Source organism: Vicia villosa, linkage group LG1 (genome assembly GCF_029867415.1).
Source record: "Vicia villosa cultivar HV-30 ecotype Madison, WI linkage group LG1, Vvil1.0, whole genome shotgun sequence".
Taxonomy (NCBI): domain Eukaryota; kingdom Viridiplantae; phylum Streptophyta; class Magnoliopsida; order Fabales; family Fabaceae; genus Vicia; species Vicia villosa.
In genome coordinates, this window is record NC_081180.1 from 40,208,362 (window position 1) to 40,233,421 (window position 25,060).

The following is a 25,060-nucleotide window of genomic DNA, read 5'->3' on the forward strand; positions in this document are numbered from 1 at the left end:
TTGATTTTTTTTTTCAACCTAGGCCTCACAACTAATTCCCTAACCATTTTTATAGCATCCTTTTGGAGACTGAGACAAATTTTGTAAAAAATAGACTTTATTTACCTTTTTTAAAGATATTAATCTTTTTGGGCGAGTTTTGGTCTAGTCCCCTCACATCATTTACACTATTATTCTTCTTTTTAATATTTAAACCTATATTTAAAAAATTACTATATAATAAATTAATATACTTTAATCTTATAAATTGTGTGACACATCACGACAGTTATTTAGATAAAAGAATCTATTGGAAAAAACAAATTAATAAAAGTTTGATTTGTGGCGTCATCATTTATTTATATTTATATATTAACATAAACATACATTGATATTTATTTTTTAAATTAAAAAAATTTAAATTACATAATTAAATTAAAAAATAACATTTTTATAAAAACTAAAACTAAAGTATCTCATATTTATTGATCCATCTAGTACAATTAATTAAACCATGAATAAGTAAAACAAATTAGAATCCTCAAATTTCTTTTTATTAAACCCTTTAATTCTAAATCATAAAATTGAATAATATAGAAGTGAAGATTAAGGATGGCAAACAGGGTGGATTGGAGACGGTTTTTACCTCCTCAAACACAAACCCGAATTCTCAAATATTTCCCGTTTTCTGCCTCAAACTCAAATGGGGATGGATAATTAAAATCCAAACCCGACCCAAACGGGTTTGGATATCCTCGCCACCATCCATTTGGTAAAATCTATTTTTTAATAAAAATATTTATTTTTTTCCAAAATTAAATTACATTATAAATAATAAAATAAAATAATTTTAAAAAAATTTCATACATATATCAAAATATTTTAAATAATAATACATATCAAAACATTGGCCACATACTTAATATTCTAAATTGTCAAAAATAAATAATAATATACAAAATGAAATAAACGAGATTCGGGAGCGGCTTTGGGATGGGTACTAGTGTTCCTATTACCCGACCCGTCCCCATATTTGTAATTGAGGAAAACCCAAACCCAAATTTAAACCCTGTCAAAACGGATTTTTTCCGTTAACTTCAAAACAGGTTTGGGTAGGTACCCGCAAATACGAGTTTTATTGTCATGCCCAGTGAAGATAGATAAAAACAAAAAAGTAGTGAGAAGCTCCCCTTTTTTTTGATCAAAACAAAACTAACTTCTTTCATTATAAATCAAGAGTTCGATACAAGGAGGAACATTATGAATAACACTACGCATAGCCCAAGAATTGACCGCCTTTGCTAAGGAATGAACAACCATATTTGCTTGACGTTTAACAAACTTGACCTCAAAGTTGTAAAAATTACAAAGCATAGATTGGATGACTTTTAAACTAGAGTAGAATTTTGACCTACCAACAACTTTATTGCGTAAAGCTTGAACCACCCGAAGGGAATCACTTTCGAAGATAATCCGATCTAGTTGCATGTTGATAGCTATTTGAATGACATCCTTGAGAGCTAACGTTTCCCCTTCTAAAACAGAATACTCACCAACATCCTAAGCCGTACCTGCCGTATGGGAATTACCTGAACTGTTGCGGATACACCAACCTCTATTAGAAGTTCTTCTAATTTTATTAAAACCCACATCCACATTACATTTGAGCCATCCGGGCGGTGGTGGTTCCCAAGTTTGAACATATTGAAAACCGTATGATCATCTGAATTATTTTGAACCGTGAACCACTATTGAGAAGCTCCTTTAAATAAATAGAAAATACTAGTATATTCTCATGAAATCAATTGTAGTCAATCTTTTAAAAAAACAATACATATATATTAAAATATCTAGTTTGAATATTTGTAAAAATAATTAATTAATACTATTAGTATCTTCCACACGTCGCAGACCACGTCGTATGAGTTTCCATTAAACACCAGAGCTTCCCCAAACATGTTGTCTATTATCCGCTCTCTCCCAACTTCTTGTTCCAGAAAATAAAAGACACAGACAAAGACACATTCTATCTTTTCCTTTTCACTCCATTTTCTCCATTTTTTTTTTCTCTCCTTAATTATTTTTTTAAAAAAAGGTTTTTTTCACCTTTTTTCTAACATACGTACTTCAACTTCACTTCAAATCAAATCTTAGTTTTTTCCTTCTACAATTCTTACCCCTAGATTTTCTCATCTTTCATCTTCCTTTTTTGGTATTCTCAATTATTTGACCTTATCAACTCATCTACTTTCTATCTCTTCTTCAATCTTCACTTCCTCCTCTGAATTCCTCATTTCTGGATTCTACTGGAGTTGGATTGAACTGGGTATTGCCAAGATCTACACCATCGTTTGTTTTGGGTTTAAAGTTTTGATCTTTGTGCTTTACCAAACTGAATTACCGGTTTGGATCTGGTCAAGGTAGAAACAGCGCCGTCCCATGGCGCTGTTCAGAAGGTTCTTTTACCGGAAGCCGCCGGATCGCCTTTTGGAGATCTCTGAGAGGGTTTATGGTATTGTGCTTCCTTTCTAAATTTGTTTCTTTTACTTTTTTTTTTTTCAATGGCAATTGATTCTTTCTTTCTTTGCATAGTTCAGCTCATCAATTCAGGGAACTTATTGCAAAATAACTGAATTTTTAGTTTTGGTAGTTCCTTTAATGTTTAGAAGCTTTATTAGTAAACATTAACTGATATCACTTTGAAGTTTAAACATTTGTGCTATGGTAATGTGCCAGAACAATGTGGAACTTGCTTGAACTTTTAACTTGTTTTCTCTCTTGCCATTGCCATTGTTATTTATCACTTAGGGTTTTTTTATTGAAGTCTGGAAGACTTTTTAAATTGAGTTTGTGTATGTTTGGTTTATCTTTTAAAAGAGGCAAAAGCAATTTTAGAGGTGTAGAATTGAGTTTGGAATGATTTTGAGGTGTTTGGCTCTTTAAAATATAATTGATTCTGCCTCTGGAATTGATTCTATTTGAAGTTAGAATTTGTAGCTTTTGAGTTTAAACATGATTTTTACACTGATATGTACTGTTCAACTCAATTTTGTATAAAGTTATCCGAACATAAATTACTTTACATTCAAATTACTTATAACCATAATCAATTTTACAGAATCAATTGACTTAAAATTAATTTTTTTCACCGCAAAACCAAACATATGCTTAGTTGTCCTCTTTAGGCTTAACTGACTTGCAAGTTGTATTGGTTGCTTTATTTTGCATTGTAGGAAAGTTGGTAGTTGGCAGAATGAAATGGCTTCTACTGTTAATTTGTAGTTAAGTAGGCTTGATCTTGTTATGTTTGTATAGAATAAATTAATATCCTCTCTATTTACTGTTTTTAGCTTTTCTAACTTCTTGTTAAAATGGAAACAGTTAGTGAATAACTTTTTAAGTTCTATGCTCCTGCTTTACTATATATCCTTAAGTTTTGATTATTTATAATGTGTTTTTATTTTATTTTTTATTTTTTCAGTTTTTGATTGTTGCTTCTCCCCGGACGTATTGGAAGAAGGTGAATACAAAGTTTATATGGGGGGAGTTGTAGCTCAGCTACAAGATCACTTTCCGGATGCTTCTTTCATGGTGTTCAACTTCAGAGAAGGGGAGAGGCGCGCTCAAGTCTCAGACATACTTTCTCAGTATGACATGACAGTTATGGAGTACCCTCGGCAATACGAGGGTTGTCCTCTTCTGCCTTTAGAAATGATCCATCACTTTCTTCGATCAAGTGAAAGCTGGTTGTCTGTGGAGGGGCAACAGAATGTGCTTTTGATGCATTGTGAAAGGGGAGGATGGCCTGTGCTGGCATTCATGCTAGCAGGTCTTCTGTTATACCGGAAACAGTACAGCGGGGAGCAAAAGACTCTTGAAATGGTCTACAAGCAAGCTCCCCGAGAACTGCTCCACCTTTTAACTCCGTTGAACCCGCAACCTTCTCAGTTCAGATACCTTCAGTATATTTCCAGGAGACATCTGGGTTCTGAGTGGCCGCCGTCTGACACACCGTTGTATCTGGACTGTCTGATTCTTAGAGACCTTCCAATATTTGATGATGGAAAAGGTTGCAGACCTGTTGTGCGTGTTTATGGTCCGGACCCTTCAAAACCTGCCAATAGAAGTTCGAAGCTTCTTTTCTCAACCTCAAACTCCATAAAGCATGTTCGACACTATCAACAGGTGCTGTATAAATTTACCTTATCAATTCTGAATTGTGAATTCATTAGATAGAGTGTATTTTCTTAATAAAATTTCATCACAGGCAGAGTGTATGCTTGTGAAGATTGATCTCCGTTGTCGTGTTCAAGGCGATGTGGTTCTTGAGTGCATAAATTTAAACGAAGATTCTACTAGTGAGGAGACGATGTTTAGAATTATGTTCCATACTGCATTTGTGCGGTCAAATATATTGATGCTGAGCCGTGATGAAATTGATATTTTATGGGATGCTAAGGATCAATATCCCAAGGACTTCAAAGCAGAGGTAAGTTATGATTACTCTTGCAAAAAAAACATTTTCTTAAGCAATAGGAGTTGAACGCATACTCATAACTGTATCAGGTGCTTTTTTTGGACGCTGATGCTGTTATACCTGATCTGAACACAGTAACGGCGGTGAGTCAAGATGCAAATGAAACAGAAAGTGCTTCACCTGAGGAATTCTATGAAGTGGAAGAGATTTTCAGCAATGCAGCTGATGTGCAGGAAAGTAAGGCAGAGGATAATTCTCATACCTTTCATGACAATGCAGTGACTGATGGAAATCATAAAAGGATCTGGAGGGAGGATTCAGGTCCTCAAGCTTTTCAGGATTGCACGCCAGATGATGGGATTCACACACAGGCTGGAAAGATGGATTCCGACGTTAATGCTGTGAAAGATATCTCTGTTGATGATGCGAGCACGGATTCAAATCCTCAGGCAGTGAAGGATATTGCCGTGGATGATGGAGAAATTAAGTCAGCTTCCACTGCCATAACTTATGATATGAAGATACCTCTGGAAACAAAGGAAATCATTGAGGATGCTAATCGGGGATCGGCAATTATGCAGGACAAATATGATGAAGAAGATAATGAAGTAACAGAAAAGGAATTAGATTACAAGGAAGGGCAGCCCATGCCTGATAGTTCCAAACAAAAATCTGGTAAACTACTTCCATCTACTGCTAAGAAACAAATTCCATCAAACTCAAAGCCAGGAGATACTGTTGGAAAACAAAAGGTTAAAGAAACCACTGCTTTTCAGGCAAAACAAGCTAAACCAACTGCAGTGACGAGGTGGATTCCTTCTAACAAGGGTTCTTACACGAATTCAATGCATGTATATTATCCACCATCAAGGATTAATAGTGCACCACCTGGACTGTCAAATATAACCACTTCAAAGGAGAAAATGGACGATAACAAAACAAAATCCTTAGCTGCTCCATATGGCTCTGCAACAGCTGTTTCTGCTGACATGAAAAATGACTTGAAAAGTCGGAAGGTGACCACTTCAAAATCTTTCGGCCAAGTAGTATCAGAAATTGATGCAAAATGTCCATTATCGCCGCCATCAGTTAAAGAGACATCTCTTAAGACAGCAAGTCAAGTACAAGAACAGAGCTCAGAGCAATTGCTACAGCCTCCCGCACAGCGTCCTATTCCTCCTCCTCCTCCTCCACCACCACCACCTTTGCCACCACCCTTCACATCATTTAGTAGACAAGACATTAGGGTGAATTTACAGCCTGCAACTTCTCCCCCACCTCCACCTCCGCCACCACCTCAACCCTCCTGGAAGTCTGTGGCTTCATCAATAGTTGCAAGCAATGGAATTACATCAAGATTTTCTGAAGTACCTACTGTAGTGGCCCCATTAAGGCGTCCTCCACCACCACCATTCCTCCCTCCATGGCACGAAGTTTCAACCGTTCCTCCACCACCATCAACAGTACCTCCTGCAGAGCATGGATCATCAATTCCTCGTTCTCCTCCTCCCCCCTCATTTCCCATGTCTTCAACAAGCACGTCTCCAACTACATCTCAAAAAGCTCCACCTCCACCTCCACCCCCACCTCCTCCACCCTTTAATTCATATACAAGTTCACCTACACCACCTCTACCTCCAACTTCTTTTCGTAATGCTCCACCACCTCCGCCTCCACCTCCTTTTACTAATGCTCCACCACCACCTTTTACTAGGACTCCACCAGCACCACCTCCACCTCCTCCACCCCCTTTTAGTACATCTCATTCTGCACCCCCTCCTTTTACTAGAGCTCCACCACCCCCACCTCCACCTCCTCCAATGTCTAGAGCCCCTCCCCCTCCTCCAATGTATGGAGCCCCTCCTCCTCCGCCTCCTCCAATGTATGGAGCCCCTCCTCCTCCGCCTCCACCGATGTCTAGAGCCCCGCCACCTCCACCTCCTCCGATGCATGGAGCACCACCACCACCACCACCACCACCATTTCCTGGTGGTCGAGGCCCGCCACCACCACCACCACCTCCTGGTGGCAGAGGACCGCCACCACCACCACCACCACCTCCCGGTGGTCGAGGAGGCCCGCCACCACCACCACCACCTCCCGGTGGTCGAGGAGGCCCGCCACCACCACCACCACCTCCCGGTGGTCGAGGAGGCCCGCCTCCACCCCCTCCTCCTGGCGGTCGAGGAGGCCCGCCTCCACCCCCTCCTCCTGGCGGTCGAGGAGGCCCGCCTCCACCTCCTCCTCCTGGTGGTCGAGGAGGCCCACCTCCTCCACCTTTTCCTGGTGGTGCACCTCCACCACCTCCGCCCTTGGGTTCTAAAGGTGCAAATGTTGGAGCTGACCTAAACGGGAGAGGGCGTGGATATGCCCGCCCTGCTGCAGTGGCACCTCGACGATCCTCCTTAAAGCCTTTACATTGGAGTAAGGTTACGAGGGCACTGCAAGGAAGTTTATGGGAAGAATTACAAAGACATGGAGAACCGCTAATGTAATTCTTGTCCACTTTTGCATGTGCCTTTTTTAATCATTTAAATTTTGTATGTGTACACTGTTTTTCTTGTTATCGGTATTCCCACGTTTGTAATGACTGATTTCGTGTTCTTTTCTAGTGCACCAGAGTTTGATGTTTCGGAGCTAGAGAAACTTTTCTCTACAAATGTTCCAAAACCCACCGATACAAAATCTGGAGGGAGGCGCAAGTCTACTGGATCTAAACCCGACAAAGTTCAATTGGTATTCTTCTATATGAATATTAATGAAATTAGATTTTTGAAATAAGGCATGCGTGAGAGGTTATTTGATGCTATTCACTTGGACTTTCCTTCTAGAAATGTAATCCACCATGATTTGTAGCTTTATTTCATAAAAGCTTTTCATAGTTAAACAGTACATTTCTGTCCAAATAGGAATTATATATCTTTAATTTTATACTTGGTGATTCGGTCCTTAAAGTAAGCAGTTTTCATTGTCACCTATCTTGAATGATCAGATAATTACTGTCAGCTTTGTTAAGGAGACACGTGCATACTTTTCTTAAGTTTTCATATGTAAATAAAAATATCCAGCCCACTTTGATACATAAACCATAGTAATTTATTTCTAACTGTGATGATTATCTCCACAATGGCTATTGATCTATTATTGTCCCTTCAGTTCATTGCCTCTTTTATTTTCCATGATTAAAGTTCTGATGCTTAAAGTTATATGAATTGTCGGGTGCATATTGATGTTTCTTTTTATTCATCAGTGCTTAAAGCTAATATTCGTTAGAAACTCATTGATTTGATCTTTTATTCGGTGCTTACTAAATAACTGTCACTGAAAAATAACTTGTGTTTGTATTATTTATGGGTAGGTTGACCTAAGGAGGGCTAATAATACGGAAATCATGCTTACTAAGGTTAAGATGCCACTCCCTGATATGATGGTAAGCAGATATTTTTATTTCATCTATTTTTTAATTATGCTAGATGATTGATTAAAATCGAAGCATTTTATATTAAAAACATATATTCTTTTGCAAGAAACATTACACTGAAAATACTATTTTTGTTTGCATTGAGGGTGTTTCTTAAAATGTTTTTTGTAATTGGATTGTTATATTATATGTTAATACTATAGGCCGCTGATAGGAGATATTGACAGTAATATTATTTTTTCACATCATATCTACTACAAATTTCTAACTTATGAAATTTCTACCTGTAATTTTCAGTCGCAAATACCATTTTTCCTAACATGTTGAAATGAATACTCTCAGGCTGCAGTACTAGCTTTGGATGAGTCAGTATTAGATGTTGATCAGGTGGAAAATCTCATTAAGTTTTGTCCTACCAAAGAGGAAATGGAACTTTTGAAGGTGAAGTTTAATAACTTTATCCATACTTCTTTTATCTCGTTTTGACAATTATGTTTCTAGTTCAGTGCATCTGCTTTTACACAAAAATGCGTTCTCCTACTCTGATTTGTTTGCTTTGCAAATTTTGATTCCTCCTCTGTTTATAATTGTTTAGGCATACACTGGCAACAAGGAGAACTTGGGAAAGTGTGAACAGGTGTGCAATGATTTATTTTAGTCTGCAATATATGTGATTGTTATTAATAGAAAGTGTTGAGTAAAACTATATGGGATATCTTTTATTGGTTATCTTTTACTAATTGTTATTAGTAATAAAGTGTTAAGTAATACATTTGATTCGTTTGTTCATCTTCATAATTGATTTAAAAAAATATGGAAGGAGGTGGGACGAATGATGACAGAATAGCCTGCTACCAAAACTGTAATGTGTATGAAATTAAAACTTATCCACAGATAAGTTGACAGTGTTTGGTTGCTTGTGAAGGAAAATTGATTTAGCATTTACAAATCTCCATTTTTCCCTTTAGATATTTTGATCATAAGCCAATTCTTTTAGTCTTTGTTGATTTAAGTTCCTATTATATACATGTGTTTCTAATCATATTATATTTATTTTGTTGTTTCAGTTTTTTTTGGAGCTGATGAAGGTGCCAAGGGTGGAGTCAAAGTTAAGAGTTTTCGCTTTCAAAATTCAGTTTCAGGCTCAGGTTTGGTGGTGTTTGTAATATTTTTCTTTGTTTTGTGGATTCGGTATATTTCTTCAATTATTATACTTTTCACTTTATGCAGGTTACAGAATTTAGGAAGAGTTTAAACACGGTAAACTCTGCCTGTGAAGAGGTACTTTTCTTAAGCAACTGCAAACATCATGATGTTTGTATTCCGTTAACCTTGTGCATTTTTTCTTGGTTATAGGTCCGAAGATCCACCAAACTGAAGGATATCATGAAGAAAATTCTTTTTTTGGGCAATACATTGAATCAGGGAACGGCAAGGGGTCAGTCTTTTTTTATTTGTGGCAATTTCTTATCATTATTCATTTCTCGACATAGTAAACGGAGATAGGCTTGTTGGTGCTAGCTCTATTCTATTATATCTTATCTAATGTATTATGCCCAGTTTATTTTAATGTCAAATGTTTTATTTTTGCAGGAGCTGCAGTTGGATTTAAGTTGGACAGTCTTTCAAAGCTCACCGATACTCGCGCTTCTAACAATAAGATGACATTAATGCATTATCTCTGCAAGGTATGAGTATTAATTGCAATAACCAAAAATATCATTTGGTTGCTAACCCTTTTTTTCTTTTTCTAGGTACTAGCTGAAAGGTCGCCTGGACTTCTTGATTTTCACAAAGATCTCGTTAGTCTGGAAGGCGCCACTAAGGTAATGATTTAGTTTGGTTCGATATAGCCCCCCATTCCCCTAAAAAAAGATCAACTGCAGTTTACTACCCTAGTTTGTTGGTCCAGTTTCACTTTTTCCCTTGCTTGTAAAATTGAACATTAAGCACATTCCTTCCTGTTTTAATGAGTAAGATATAACTAAGTTTTAGAAAATAACTTCCTGATTTTTGGGAAAAATGTAAATGGACTTATTTAAATTAGGGTGGCAAGCTCCATTTGACCAAATTAGAAAAAGACCAAAATGCACATAACTTCTTTCATTTTTGGTCCACTGGCAAATATCTCCATTTGGTTTCAAATTTGGATTCTACTTAAAATATAAGTTCTCCTATTTCTTTTAATCATAAAGTATCCAAATTCAGAAACCTTACTTGATAATGCAATTGTCTGTAATTACAAACTTAAGATAGATTTCACGAGCATGCCGGATAAAGTTCCGTCCGGCAAAGACTATGGATCCAAGTAGTTATTTTCTTGATGTTGAATGTACCCCTGATTTACCTATTGGTCAAAATTGAAATGGCTATTTGCATTTTAGCCAAAAGAAAATACTTTTTGGGATAGATAGGACTTTATAACTTATGAGAATGAGGTAATGATGTTACAATGTGAATTGAAACATGAATTCTTTCAGATACAATTGAAATCATTAGCTGAAGAGATGCAGGCAATCACCAAGGGATTAGAAAAGGTTAAACAAGAGCTTGCTGGATCAGAAAATGATGGACCCGTATCCGAAGTTTTCCGTAAGGTGTTTATCTTTTTTTATTTTATTTTATTTCAGTCTCTTGATTCCTCGTTATATCAGCAATATAACAACAGTGACAAAAAAAATTCAATTTCTAAATTAAATTCAAAGTACCGGTTTCCCCGTCTTGGATGTACTTGATTGTAGTTGTGACTATCATAATCAGTTAATTAATAATTATTTCTTCATACAAAAATTAGTTAATAATTTATAGTCAAATGGTCATACCTATCCTGGTAGTTCATGTTAGATCTGTGGATTTGCATCTTGTTTTCTTTCTTGTATTCAATAGTTGTGAATTGGATTTTTTATCTCAATATTCTGAGTTGAAAATTTACATTTAATCTATAATTACCCAATAAGGTTTTCCTATTGCCAGTTTGGAAAGTTACAAAGTTCACTTAAGAATGTAATGGAGACATGCACTGACAGTTTTACACTTTCTTTTGACCAGTAATCAAATTTTCCTTCATATTATCTGGTTTACATTTTTTTGTTGTTGTTTTGTTCAGACATTGAAAGGATTCATTACTGTAGCTGAGTCAGACGTGGCAGATCTAACAAAATTATATTCTACAGTGGTAACATTCTTAACCATGCGTTTGGTAAATTAAACACCAACACAGAAATAAAATGATTGAGTAATTTGAATATGTATGGACAGGGTAAAAATGCTGATGCACTTGCACTGTATTTCGGTGAGGAGCCTTCTCGATGCCCATGCGAGCAAGGTAAATTGATCATTAATGCGGATTCATGTTGTGGTATAACATATGGCCGTTGGTCTAGTTTACTGGTGATTTATTTTACCAGATTTTATTTCGTTAAATTTATTCATCTGATGTTTGTATGGAAAGTACATTTTCATCATCTGTTGCATTTATGGTTGGGACATGTGTGTATTTTATATTCTAGAAATTAAGTTCAATGTAGAAAGTGGTTTTCTTCTCTAGGATTGCTGGTTTAATCTGCAGTTACTGCAACTCTATTAAATTAGGCTTTATGTAGAAGATGTTTGTATGTTCTCTTGTTTATTTTGATAATAATAAAGCTAACCTATTTTTGTTTCTGGTTTAATCGTTGCAGTTACCGCAACTCTATTAAATTTTATAAGGTTGTTCCGAAAAGCACATGAAGAGAATTGCAAACAAGCAGAATTAGAGAAAAAGAAAGCTGAGAAAGAGGCTGAGATGGAGAAGGCTAAGGGCGTTAATTTAACAAAAAAGAGTGGGAAAGATAGTTGATGACTAGGTTTTCTGCTCCTTTGCACCGACAACCTGCTCTTACCGAAGAGCGGGAATCCAACCACGCCAGGTGAATGCTTCTGAGGCCAGTTTTGACATACGACTTTCGAAGCTTCTCTTTCCACGACGATGATGTGGGAATGAGCCTTTCAATCTTATCTATTGAAGGTGGAATAGAAAATTCATGCCAGATGGGAACCTTTGAACATACAACAAGCTTAGGAGTTGATTCTTTGATGGCATGCTGTTGAATGAGAATTGTATGGCCAGTTGATCCTTTTTGTCAGAAGACTAGTTTTGGATTTCTGGATCTTTCCCAAGCTAAGAGATGCCGTGGTGGATGTTTATCATGGAACTTAAGCGCTTTTTTCTTGACACGGATGCTTACTGTGATTGCTCAAATATGCATCTGCATCCTCCAATGAATGTTATGAAAATGATGGATCCAGTCCATCTCACGACGGTTCAAGAATTTTGTGGCAGGACATGCTTTTTGTTGCTGTAGAACTGGCTTCGGCTTGCATCGATCATTTGCCTTATTTTGTCCAGAACCAGAGCAGAAACTTTCTGGATTTTCCAAGCCCTGCAACTCTAGTACCATAAAACCCTTGTACAAAGCACTAACCCTTTTCTTTAGGATCAAATTCTTTTTCATCTAACATAGAAATTAGATTTCTTTTTTATGGAAATTTTGGTAGACACCATTCAAAAAATTCTTGTATAGCTTCTAGGTTGAGAGAAAATAGAAATCAGGCCAATGTATTATTTGTAAGTTGTAACTGTAATATATAAGTGAAGAGAACTAGAGAAGATCTAATTAGAAATGCAATTCAAATTTCATTTTTTGTGTGAAATACAATAACCAAGTGTAATATTCTGTTGAGCACAAATAATTCCAAGTCTTTAACTTTCTCATGAATTAACCAGAACCTAATGCTATTGTATAAGCTAATTGCAACTCAACAGAATAATAGCAACTCAGTTTTTTTTCTGCAATTAACTATTTTCTTCACTGGGACTGCAAAATCATCTTTGGTGTTTTTATACAGTTAAAAACACACTAGTAAACCATAATAACTGATGCATAATAATAATAATTAATACACAATAAGGAAATTAACTTTAATTAACATTGAATCATGTATCTTATTCACACTGTAAATTTTTGCTAATCTACAAAGTGGAATTTATGAAATCAAATTACAAAGTTTAAGAATATCAGAGACATTTATATAAAACACTGCAGAATATGAATTGAATTCCTCTAGCTTCCTGTCTTTGCACAGAACTGAGCTGAGGCTGTTCAACCGAAACATTTTATGCCTTCAAAGTTGTTCGATTTCTTCGACCAACAAGAATAAATTTGGTAAATACCTGATATATATCTGTTTAAAACAACTGATACAGCTTCCTTTTTCACGAAGAAAAAGCCTTGGCCAAACTAATAAAATGCTACTTCATGTTACTAATTACGGCAGTTCTTCGAAATTCTTGTCGCCAATATAACCATAATTGTCCTCATCTTGAATAATCCATGATTCTGTCTTCAATCTTTTGTAAAACAAGCAGCTCACAGTAGTGTCAAGGATGATGAAGATTGAGTACAAGTATGCAATGAAAATCCCTTCTAAAACCACAAAAGGCCTTGCCTTTCCATCAATATGATATTCCCTTACAACCCTGAAGTGGAACAAGGCCTCAATTGCAGCCAAGGCAACATTAACAGGAAGTGCTAAGAACAAAGCCATTGATGCCTTTCCCTTCATCAAGATACAAGCTTTAAGAATCGCCGAGTATCCTCCGTGTCCTTCCATTCCAGATAGAGCAAGTGACATGTTGCATATCACAAGTGCATTGGCAAGAATCACAGAAAAGAGAACTGCTCCGGTCGCTGACATGAAGAGAACAAAACCAGGCGACGAGTATCCGAGTGTTTCAACGAAACTGAAAGCCAAAAACATGAGACAAAAAGAAGATGCATTTGCTGACAGAATCAAGAAACAGTTGCAGATATATGTATGGAAAAGCGGCTTGTAAAGTGCTATGATCGACGCGGGCGAAGGAGACAAAGCTGCTTTACTGTGATTGACTTTAAGCGCTTGAATTATCGATGCTTTTGCGACAAGAAGAAAAGTGAGTGTGAAAGGAAGAGAAAAGATTGAACAAGTGATTGTTTGAGAAACCTTAAGATTAAGAATATTGAACAACAGTGAAGATGAAGGAAAGCCTGCAGCATCAAAGAGAATCCTCAAACGGTTATATATTTGAGGCAAAAGAGATGAAGGAGAAGGAACAAAAGCTTGTGACAAAAGTATCGAAGCCGAGAAAGGAAAGACAAGAAAAGCTATATATGAAGTGAAATAATGATAGTTTTGAAGAAAACCATGAACTGATCTTCTCAAAATCTTGCATGAAACTTCCATATTGGAATATTGAATCTTGAATCAAGTTGCTTCTTAGTTCAAACTATAGAATATAATACTCATGTATGTATAGAAAGGATATGAGTGTGAATATGAAGAGGTGTTGGAGTTTCTCTTTCTGTCATAGTTTTTCTTAAATGAGTTTGTTCTTTTTTATGATAATGGTTGGTTAGAGAGATCAAAAGTTGGTGTTTTTGATGAATAGATAGGCCAACAAGAAGAAACTAACTGACTTTGTATAAGGTGAATTTCAGGACCGTATTTGAGGGCGTGTCAGACACACTACTGCACAGAGTCCAAAATTTATCACAGTTAAATTATACGTAAGTAAAGCCTGATAAACTCACCGTTTTTGTTATAAAATGATTAAATAGATCCTTTAATTATTTTTTCATAGTTAAACTGTGTACAATCTACACAGAATCTAAAAAAATTTCCTTGAAAATTGGTTGAACTTTGTTTTTAACTTAATTTTTGGACACATAACAACCATGATATTAGATGGATTAATTTGATGAAAAAAAATAGCATATGGTTTCACAATAAGGTATATGACAGGTCTTGAAGTTTTGTCTTATGATGATGGGTCTTTTTCTCATTTTTTATTGCTTAGATTATACATTATTTTATAGCTTATATAATTGATGATGGCTACAACAACAACAACACTTTTTCCAATTTTCTATAAACAACTATATTGTAAAATCATGACAAAATGGAGTAATGAAGTTGGTCCCATTATTCTTGAAGTTAAAGCGTCATTTTATTTTATGACATGCGTGTAAAATAAAAAGGATTGATACACCTTGACGAAGAAGGAATGTGGAAATTTTAATTAAATTCAGGATGTCGTAATAGAATAAAAAGTGTTACTAATAATAAATTAATTATTGTAAAGTTGGAGTAAGTTTGTGATGATGCATATACCGGTTAAGGTAGGACCAGGAGGATAGTTTTGGTGCTTTTGGCATGGCTGAATTGAGGATTACGTAGCTTCAAAGAGACACATATGTGTTACTTTTTAACTAGTAAAAAACAGATACATATGTGTTCAAAGATAATTGGTTTAAATTTTGAGGGAGAATAATATTATTTTTAATTTATAAATAATAAAAATTATAAAGAAATAGAAAACAAACAACCAAACAACAATTTTGCCGCTATTTTTTTAATGATAAAATTAATTCTAACATTACACAATCATAGTGGGTTTTAGTTTTTGTCTCAATAATATTTTTTTTAATGTTAGCAATTTAGATATTAGATCTTAGACTAATGATCGACAAATCGAGATCTATTATTGTTATTATTTTTATTTTTATTAAAATTGATTCAAGCTTTTTCAATTTGATCGAACAATTTGATCATTGTGTATCACAATGGTGGACTAAGGCAGTGTGAGAGTAAGATAAAGTGAATGAGATTTGAATTCGAATGACTTGATAAATGACGCGTTCTCCCTCTTATACAGTAGGGTGGTTATAAGACTTGTTGATCTATCAACATGAAACGCGAATATCAATTAGATTGATCTTGGATTAAAATCACCTACTCTTGTATAGGATACCACATCTATTCTGCATGCAATGTGGAAGGTCATTTTGCTCTGTGAGGCACAAGTGAAGTTGTAGTCTTCTCCATGGCACCTTAGAACTTTATCCTTGAGGCACAAGTTAATGCCCTTTTGGCCTTATCCACTATCTCAGTATTCCATGCTTCTGTTAGGCGTGCATACATTGATGGCTCACTCTTCAATGCTTCAACACACTTCTCTTAAGTTAAGATTGCTTGCAACTTCCCTTTCCACAACAAAAAATTATTGTCTTTAGAAAACTTCTCAATCTACCATTTAGAGCCTACAATGATCACTTGTAAACAAAATCCCTTTACCCCACTGTTGACGAAACTGTGGAACATTGTTTTGCAGGTAATCAATTTTCTTTTGATGATGACAACTATGAAGAAGATGATAAATATTCAGCATGATAAATATGCAACATGATGACAATTATAAAAGATCAGAAAAAAGATAACATTCAGCATAGTAAAGATGTAATAATCAAGAAAGTCAATCAATGCACTTAAGCGTTAAAGATGCAAGCCATCAATTTGATAAGGATTGACAAAGTTTCGGACATAGATAAAGTCAACCAATGCATTTAAGTAGTTAAAGATGCAAACCATGGATTTGATAAAAGATTGATAACGTTTCAGATAAAGCTTCAAACATCAACAAAGATTCAGACAAAGCTAGGCAACCAAAGATATTACCTCAAAATCCTCAAGAGGAATCTTAAGCAAGTGTCAAACACAAAAAAATCTATTAGACAAGGCTTAATGGAGTTAATCTCCCAATTTAGTAAGTGAGTGGAACTTATGTAAAATCAAAATTTTTTTCTTCGTAGAAGTAGATGACTATAAGTGCGCGCACACACACAAAATCTTTTTATAAAATGTTTTAAAAAGAATAAACCTTGAGAAGTATATATAGAAGTTGCATAGAAAATGATGTGAGCATTCAAAAGCCAGAAAATATTTTTGACTGAATCTAATCTCAATCGATTAGATTGACACATTTTTGAGGTGTTCTTGTAATTCTGGATGGGTAGCATTGTATAAGCTCTCCAAGAATGTTATTTATGCATCTTGGATGAACACAACTTATTTAGGGATAAAAATATGTGGTTAGAAGCTAAACATTTTAAAATCTTTGGTTGGAGATTGTGTGATCCGTTCCTGATCTTTATTTAGGTTAAAGATCGTTAATATTGATGAAATTTTCTTAATGTAACACCCTAATTTCCCCGACATTTATTAATATAAAATCAAAATTTTCAAATAATAAACATGCAGTTAAGATGTCACCCTTCTCAAAACATATTAAACTTTCTCAATTATTCAAATAGATACATAACACATTATGCGGATGAACCAAAACAAATTTCATAATTCTCAACTTCTCATTTTATTACGCAACAGAAAAGATTCACATAATGTTATCATCTGCATCCAGCATAAACAACATTTATTTAAATAATATGGAGTTCATAAGACTCCAAACAATCATCGAAGACAACAAGAGTAACTAAGCGTTCATCCCCCCCGATGTTACGTATCAGAGCACCCCCGACTCAACATAAGCAACAGGAAGATCAACATCTTCTAAGCTACTCCAAAGCGCACTAATCCTCTATACCTGCACGTTACCCACGTGGAGGCAACATTCAATCAGAAGGGGTGATATATCATAACAATATAAAGAAGCGTATGATAACAAGTATATGAGAATAAGGTCATACACAGTTCACCACTTCACAACACATTAATATCGTCTATCAACAATTAGTATACAAGTATTCAACAACATGCAAATCATCATCACATCATTAGTTATACAAAGATTCATCACCAAACAACTCATCATCATTCATCATCATGCAAAATGCCATGAGACCAACAACTATGCAAATGCATGTGGTACCAATAGGACATACACCCTCATTGCAAAATTGCCAATAAATAGAGGCATCAACAAGGCATACACCTTCATCACAATTTGCACTCAATCCACACAATAGGATTGAGGCCATCTTCGTTTGCCAATCCAAACCATCGTAATTTTCCAAACCAGACCATCGTAGTTTGCCAATCCAGGCCATCGCGAATGCAGTGTTTGATACACAACATGCAACACAACAACAATTATGTAATCACAAAGCATAAGCCTTCAACAAACGTCTATATAGGCCATCACTTCATCTTCATAACAACATTAATTCATCATGTTATTCATACCTCATCACAGGCTTCTTATTACACATATCATCATAACATCATCATATTAATCATACTTCATCACATGCTTCATAGTACATATATCATCACAATAATATCGACATTATAACACACAAGTCGAGTAACGACATGACACGATTAATTCAACTTCTTGATAAAATCATATTTATTGTTAATTAATCATAACGCATCATTATCTCATCATAAGGAAAATACACCTCATCATCTCCATAACATCGTATCTTCATAAGGAAAACACACATCAAGTTATACCACGACATGGCTACGTCAATTCGTAACAAAGGGAACACTTCCTATGTTAACACTACATAGTTCATCATTAAATATTAATATAATTACTAGGAGACTACATCCTATGAATCATTTTATTCCACCATGTTATAGTTCATTGCGTTATCTTTCCAACGCTTCGAACGACGCCTCAAACGGAATCCGAAAACTCAAGTTATGGCCTTTACAAAATTCCGATTCTGACTTGGTTTGCCCGATGAATGGGATGGCTCGCCTGGCGAAGCAAGGCAGTAGCTAACCTTCTCAAACCCCTCGCCCGGCGAGCCTGACAGCACAACAAACCCAAAAAGTGCGATTTTTGCCATTGGAGGCCTTCCGTACCTCCGAATTTGATTCCGTAAAAAGTCCCAGTTTCAAAATTCGAAATCCTACGATTATATAACATTTATAACAGCCTATAACACCTAACATTTATAACAACCTATAACACCTATTTAGAGGGCTTAACATAATACATTCATCAAGATAATCATCATACCAATACCAAATCAACAACATCATTCATATGTGAAATCCATACGAAGCATAAAGAAGATGAAATCAAAGAAAACCTAAAACATCAACATAGAAATTCAAAATCATTCCTATATACTAATCATCATACCCAATTTTATATGGTTAAAATTCCACCCATACCTTAGAGTTCTTGCAAAAACCCCAACCTTAACAATGAAGATTTCCTCTTCTCCTGAGCCCTAGCCTCCTCTTCTCTCTTTTGTCCAATTTCATGTTCTCTCTACTTTTCTCTATTTTAGTTAACCCTTCACTAATTTCTTTCTACTAATGGGCTTAACACACAACACCCCCATTATTCCTCATGCTAACACACATAGACCCAACTAACTATTATTAAATCTAAATAATAATTCTTATTCTAATCATATTAAATCATCTAATTTTCTAATAAATCAATTGAAATAAATAATTAAAACTAATTATATTTATTCAATTCTACAACTTCTAAATCAAAGGCACTACCCTCTATCCTACGGATACATACCCTCCGATACCATAATCACCATGTAATTCATATTTTCCCCAAATAACTCATAATCAAATAATTAAATAAACTAAACGAGCGTTACAATGATATTTATTTAGTTCTTGATATTGTGTGATCGGTTCCTGATATTTATTTAGGTTGAAGATCGTTAATTTCGATGAAATTCCCTTAAGGCTCTTGGAAAGCCTTGTTCATTTGAACGATGAAGTTTCTCAATATTAATGAACTTACCATTAGGTTCATGGTTAGCCCGTTAAAACCATATGTTAGAAAATCAGCCTTTTAAAATCTCAAGAGGTTATTGGTTATTTTGTTAAAATAAACTGAGCTTAGATATTTTGTGGAGAGGAGATTAATCACTTCACTCTATAGTTGAGAAGGAAGCTTGGTCACTTCAGTCTCAATATTTCAACGGAGAAGATGCAAACAATCATATCTTCTATATTGTATTATCATGGTTGCAGGGCAACCACCATTTCCTTGTATAAGAGGTTTCGTGAGCTTCACCCACTAAAAACTCTCAAGTATTTAATTGAAACTCTCAAGATAAATTCCTGTGGAGAGGAGTAGGTCTTTTATTTTGACTGAACCTCTATAACTCTTATAGTTTTTCTTCTTCCCTTATCTCTTCTAATTTCTACACTTTTTTTTATATTCCGCTGCTTAGAAATAGAAAAAATATTTTCAAACTTTGATTTTAATCTTGGAAAGTTTTCAAAACCATATTTTTCCAAACCACACAATTTTCAAAACCATATTTTTCAAACTGATTAGCATCCAAAGCTTTGGTGAAAATATCAACTAGTCTTTTCTCAGTGGGTATATGCTCCAGAGTGATCACTTTATCTTCAACCATATCTATGATAAAATGATGACGAATGTCAATATGCTTGGTCCTATTGTGTTGGATAGGATTTTTTTGAAATGTTGATAGCACTAAGATTATCACAATATAATGTCATGACATCTTGTTCTACATTGTATTCCTTCAACATTTGTTTCATCCACATTAGTTGAGAACATCTACTTCCAGCTGCAATATACTTAGCTTCAGCAGTAGATAGAGAGACACAATTTTGTTTCTTACTAAACTAGGAAATTAGATTGTTTCCCAAAAAGAAACATCCACCATACATGCTTTTTTTATCATCAGCACTGTCAGCCCAATCTGCATCACAATATCTTACAAACATAGAACATGAACCATGGGAGTATAACATCCTGTAGTCACTTGTTCCATTGATGTACTTAAAAATTCTTTTCACCTAATTGATGTGACTTGTTTTTGGCTCAGCTTGATACCTTGCACATACACCTACGACAAATGTAATATATGGTCTGCTAGCTGTCAGATATAGTAAACTTCCAGTCATGCTTCTGTATAAACTTTGATCAATTGCAACTCCTTCTTTATCCTTTGATAACTTCAAATGAGTAGGAACAAGTGTCCTTTTGTGACTTGCATTTTCCATACCAAATTTCTTCACTATTTTATTGGCATACTTGCTCTGAAAGATGAAGATGGAGTTATCCATCTATTTTACTTGAAATCCAAGGAAATATGTCAATTCACCAACACGACTCATCTCAAATTTTGATTGCATTTTTTTGACAAAATGTTCCACCATTTAGTCTGACATTCCTCCAAACACAATATCATCAACATAGATTTGAGAAAAAAATATAGTGTTCATGGACATGAGAGTAACTGATGTTGGTCTTGGAAGAGATGAGAAAAAAAATGTAGATGAAAAACTTGTGGCTTTGAGTTAAGGAATTAAGGCAAATATATAAATATTGGTCCTTAATTAGTTTTCTAATTTGTTATTGAGCATTACGTTACATTCTTCTCCTTTTGGAACTCCTTTAAAGATGTTTAACACTGCAATCATTAAATTGATTTTGTTTTGCTATCAAATTAAAAATTTAAATTCATGTGTCATATATATTTATAACGTATACCGTTAATGTAAATTAATTTTACATTATCATCTAATAAAATTATAATGTTATATTAATATTTTAAAATTAAAAGTGTGGTTTGACGAACTTAATATGATTGATTGTCATTGTAAAATTACTTTACAAGTACATATTCTTTTTTTCTCTATGTAATAATTTGTTAAAAAAAATAAATTTTCAACAAAAATCCGTGACACTCGATGTATTCAATTTTAAAATTTGAAATTCTAATTTATAAACTATTAGAAAAAAATTAAATAATGAGGTGTGGGTAGAGGCTTCTATCATAAATTAAGTGATGTCATTGGTGACCCAATGAAGAAGAGGGAAAACTAAGGTGATTATCATGAGAATAATACAAATATGATTTAGTCGGTTAGCTGAATAATACAAATTATATTTCTTGATTTGATTCTAGTTCTTTTAATAGTTCAATTAAACAACGTCTAATTAGTTCAGTTTCGCAACACTTTCTTCTTTGGTGAGATGTCAGCATATTTAATGACATTCCAACTGAAAATTAAGTGCAATTAGCAATTAGGTGATTAAATACAAAATTATAGGCTTTGGAAGGTTAATCTGGAATCCTAGGGTTTGTTTCTTTATCTGCATGTAAAGCAAAAGTAAAAAGTGGCTTCCGTAAGAAGCGGTTTCAAACTTAAAAGGAACTTTAAGCAACAACTGTAAAATTTTTATGATAATTTATTACTATTTGGGTGTGAATATTCTCAATTGTGGAAAGATTGATAAAAAAGTACTATGGAAAGAATATGTAAATAAATGGTTAATTAACTATAGAGTGAAAATAATTTTAATCCCTACAGAAATCCTAATATTTTGTTTTTTTAAAATAAAAATTATTATTTTTAAAAATAAATTAGACTATTTAATCCCTATCTTTTTAACAATTTGTTTGATTGCTGTTTTGCATTTTTTTTTTTGTTTATCACCACCGATTTAGTCTGGTTTGGAGGTCAATTCTGGCATCAAGTGGTTCCAGCCCCCGATCGTAGTTGCAGGGATCAAAAGTTCAGCGTCAATCACCACTAGACCAACTAACGATTGATGTTTTTTTAACCAAAAGAAAAATCAATAAAACTAAAACAATACAAAGATACAAAGGGGACTAAACAAAACCCACTTGAGAGAAAAACCTTAACCTAGAATACCATTCTTCTGCAAATACTCTATTTGGGTAAATTTTCAATTTTTTGATGCTTATTTGTAAGTTAGTTTGCTCTGTGATTTGCGATTGTTATCACTATTTTGTGAATCACTTTAATACTCTATTGTACAACTCTATTGTACCCTCAATTGATTATAGTACGTAGAGTTATTTCTTTGGTCAAGATGACTAGTGGTTTTTACTCTCATATTGAAGAATTTTCCACATTAAAATATCAGTGTTTTTTGTGTGCATTTACTTATCCGATTTGCTGTTTTATATTTGTAATTGATCCTTAAAATTCCTAGTACAAATTTGAGAAATTTTATATCCTTACTTATTAGTTTGTTATCGTGTTTTAATTTGCCATCATTCATGGGGTTAGTTTTATATAAAAAAAAAAGGCTTGGTTGATTTTTTTTAGATTTTCATCTTTTTATCTTTTTAGTTAGATTTTGGTCTAATCCCCGCATTTGGGTATTCCTTTTCTTTATCAATTTATGGTCCTTATTTAAATTAAAAAACAAGGGTAGATTGTTGATGATTTAATATTTATTTAATTATTATTTTTGTTTTTTATTTTAAATTTGTTTGGAGCATTTTGTATTCTTATGTATCTGATTCTTTTATCTATAATTGATAAAACCACGTATGAAAGTGAAAGGAGGATAAAATAAAGGAAATAAATGAATATAAAATAATATGACTATGATTGATTTGATATGAGAGAAAATAAAAAGAAACAATGAGATAAAAGGAATGTATATATTGTAATTCTGGTAAGACAGACCCCAGATGTCATATACGATGTTGTGACATCTGGTCTGTCATCAACTTGGCTGAGGCAGTACATACAGATCCCTCAATTATTTATTACATCTAACATCCAGAAGTCTGGAAGTGTTGGGATCCCATATCAGTTCAGTTAACATTAACAAATCTGCTTAGCAGAGATTCTGTGTTAGCACAGTCATTAAATCACACACTGATGTCGTGCACGATGTTATGACATCCAAACTGAACTTACAAATAAACAATGCAGAAACATAAACAACACAACAGAATTGTTCACCCAGTTCGGTTCAATCAACCTACTCTGGGGGCATACCAAGCCAGGGATGAAGTCCACTATTAGCAGTATCAATTCAGAGCTAAACTCCCAGTTTACAACTCCTCACTTAATCACTACCCAATGACCCCTCTACCTAGGTTCTCCCTAGATATGGAATATCTCCATTCCACTCCCAACCATAGCAATGATGTCTAGCAGTTAACAGCTCAGCCACTGCATCGACGGCTTAATCACCAACAATTTAAATATACATAATAGCGTAGTTCCAAGAACACAATCTTCACTCATTGCTTCACAGCTTCTGAGTGAATAAAACAAACCTCTTACCTACAGGCTTCGAGGCACAAATCAGTGACCATCCCACAATCCGGGAGGTTCACTTACACGGCTAACCCTAATAGTTACATCTTTCTAAACGCCGGCTAGCTTTTTCTAAACTAGGTTACAAAGTTTCCTATTTATAACCTATTCCCAACCGGACTTGGGCTTACAATCACAACATTATTTGCTGTTACAAATCACAGAAAACTTTCTGCTAAAAACAAGGTCTTCAATCATAAGTTTCCTAATTTATCTTCATAATTGGAAACTGCATAATTCTCCAATATTCTAATCTTGATTCTCTTGACCTTTAAACCTGCCACATAGGATTGCATAATATTCAAAAGAATATTCTGCATCTTTTAAAACCAAAACTGAATCTTTATATTCCAGCTCAGCAGGCGCGTGACAGCTAAATATAACAGTAACTGCTGTCAAATACTGATGTCACAGAGCATGTCGTGACATTCCATGTTCTGCATAAATCACAGCAAACAGTATTCTTCACTTCAATTCTCAGCTTCTCACATATCAGGGTGCCAAAAAGACAGCCCATGATTTGTTCTATTACTGATGTACAATCAGCACAATCTTTAGTTTCCCAAAATAAAGACTAAGATAAATAAGGAAACATAATAGAAACAGAATAGAAACTGTAGCAGCTACTGCTGTCAAACACTGATGTCATGACGTCGAGCATGACATCCAACTCACAGCATGTATTAGCTTACACAACCAGAACCTGCATAACCTTTAACACTACACACCACATGTCATGACCTTAGTCAAGACAACAGAATACACATGAATGTTTTACCACAAAATGCAGCCAATCAAAACATCTACATATATTGTAAAATGATATAGAAATTTTGAAAAAAAAATCATATATGATAAAAGAAAAATTATACAATCAAGTAAAGTCAGAAAATATAAAAAGAATTTTTATAAAATTGATTTAATTTATTTTTATTAATAAAATTTATTAAATTTAAAGTTTTATTATATTTTTATGAAATATATTTTTATTTTTATTCTTTTTTGTATTTTATATTTTTTAATATTTATGGAATACTTATTTATGCGTATTTTTACTTGATGGTTGAAATTTGACTCGTTAAAGATAATTAAATGAAATGATAAAATGATATTAAATGAATCGATGTACTCTATCGATTTGAATGAATGAATATCATTTATTTTCTGTAAAAAAAAATGAAATGTTTCATTAAGTCAATTGATAGCTATGCATTAATATCAGATCCAAAGACGCAAATTCGAGCTCGCGACAT

General features: G+C 34.4%; 2 protein-coding genes across 2 annotated transcripts; one reads left to right on the forward strand and one right to left on the reverse strand.

Annotated features, from left to right (window-relative positions):
* Positions 1–1,890: 1,890 nt before the first annotated feature.
* Positions 1,891–12,555, forward strand: LOC131635039 (formin-like protein 20). Its single transcript, XM_058905645.1, has 17 exons — positions 1,891–2,491; positions 3,461–4,164; positions 4,247–4,468; positions 4,546–6,947; positions 7,069–7,192; positions 7,815–7,886; positions 8,220–8,318; positions 8,473–8,514; positions 8,945–9,025; positions 9,108–9,158; positions 9,234–9,315; positions 9,471–9,565; positions 9,632–9,703; positions 10,358–10,474; positions 10,984–11,052; positions 11,136–11,202; positions 11,558–12,555. Exons 1-17 carry the CDS (start codon positions 2,419–2,421, stop codon positions 11,713–11,715), a joined length of 4,530 nt encoding a protein of 1,509 aa, XP_058761628.1. The 5' UTR covers positions 1,891–2,418; the 3' UTR covers positions 11,716–12,555.
* Positions 12,556–12,812: 257 nt separating this feature from the next.
* LOC131635047 (uncharacterized) lies at positions 12,813–14,333 on the reverse strand. The gene has a single exon (XM_058905653.1). The coding sequence runs from the start codon at positions 14,136–14,138 to the stop codon at positions 13,185–13,187; it is 954 nt and encodes a 317-aa protein (XP_058761636.1). The 5' UTR covers positions 14,139–14,333; the 3' UTR covers positions 12,813–13,184.
* Positions 14,334–25,060: the final 10,727 nt, after the last annotated feature.

Coding starts and splice junctions, on each gene's coding strand:
- LOC131635047 (XM_058905653.1), bottom strand. CDS start 14,138: ATGGAAGTTTCATGCAAGATTTTGAGAAGATCAGTTCATGGTTTTCTT.
- LOC131635039 (XM_058905645.1), top strand. CDS start 2,419: ATGGCGCTGTTCAGAAGGTTCTTTTACCGGAAGCCGCCGGATCGCCTT. Junction 4,469..4,545: donor CCAAGGACTTCAAAGCAGAG/GTAAGTTATGAT, acceptor TAACTGTATCAG/GTGCTTTTTTTGGACGCTGA. Junction 8,319..8,472: donor AGGAAATGGAACTTTTGAAG/GTGAAGTTTAAT, acceptor ATAATTGTTTAG/GCATACACTGGCAACAAGGA.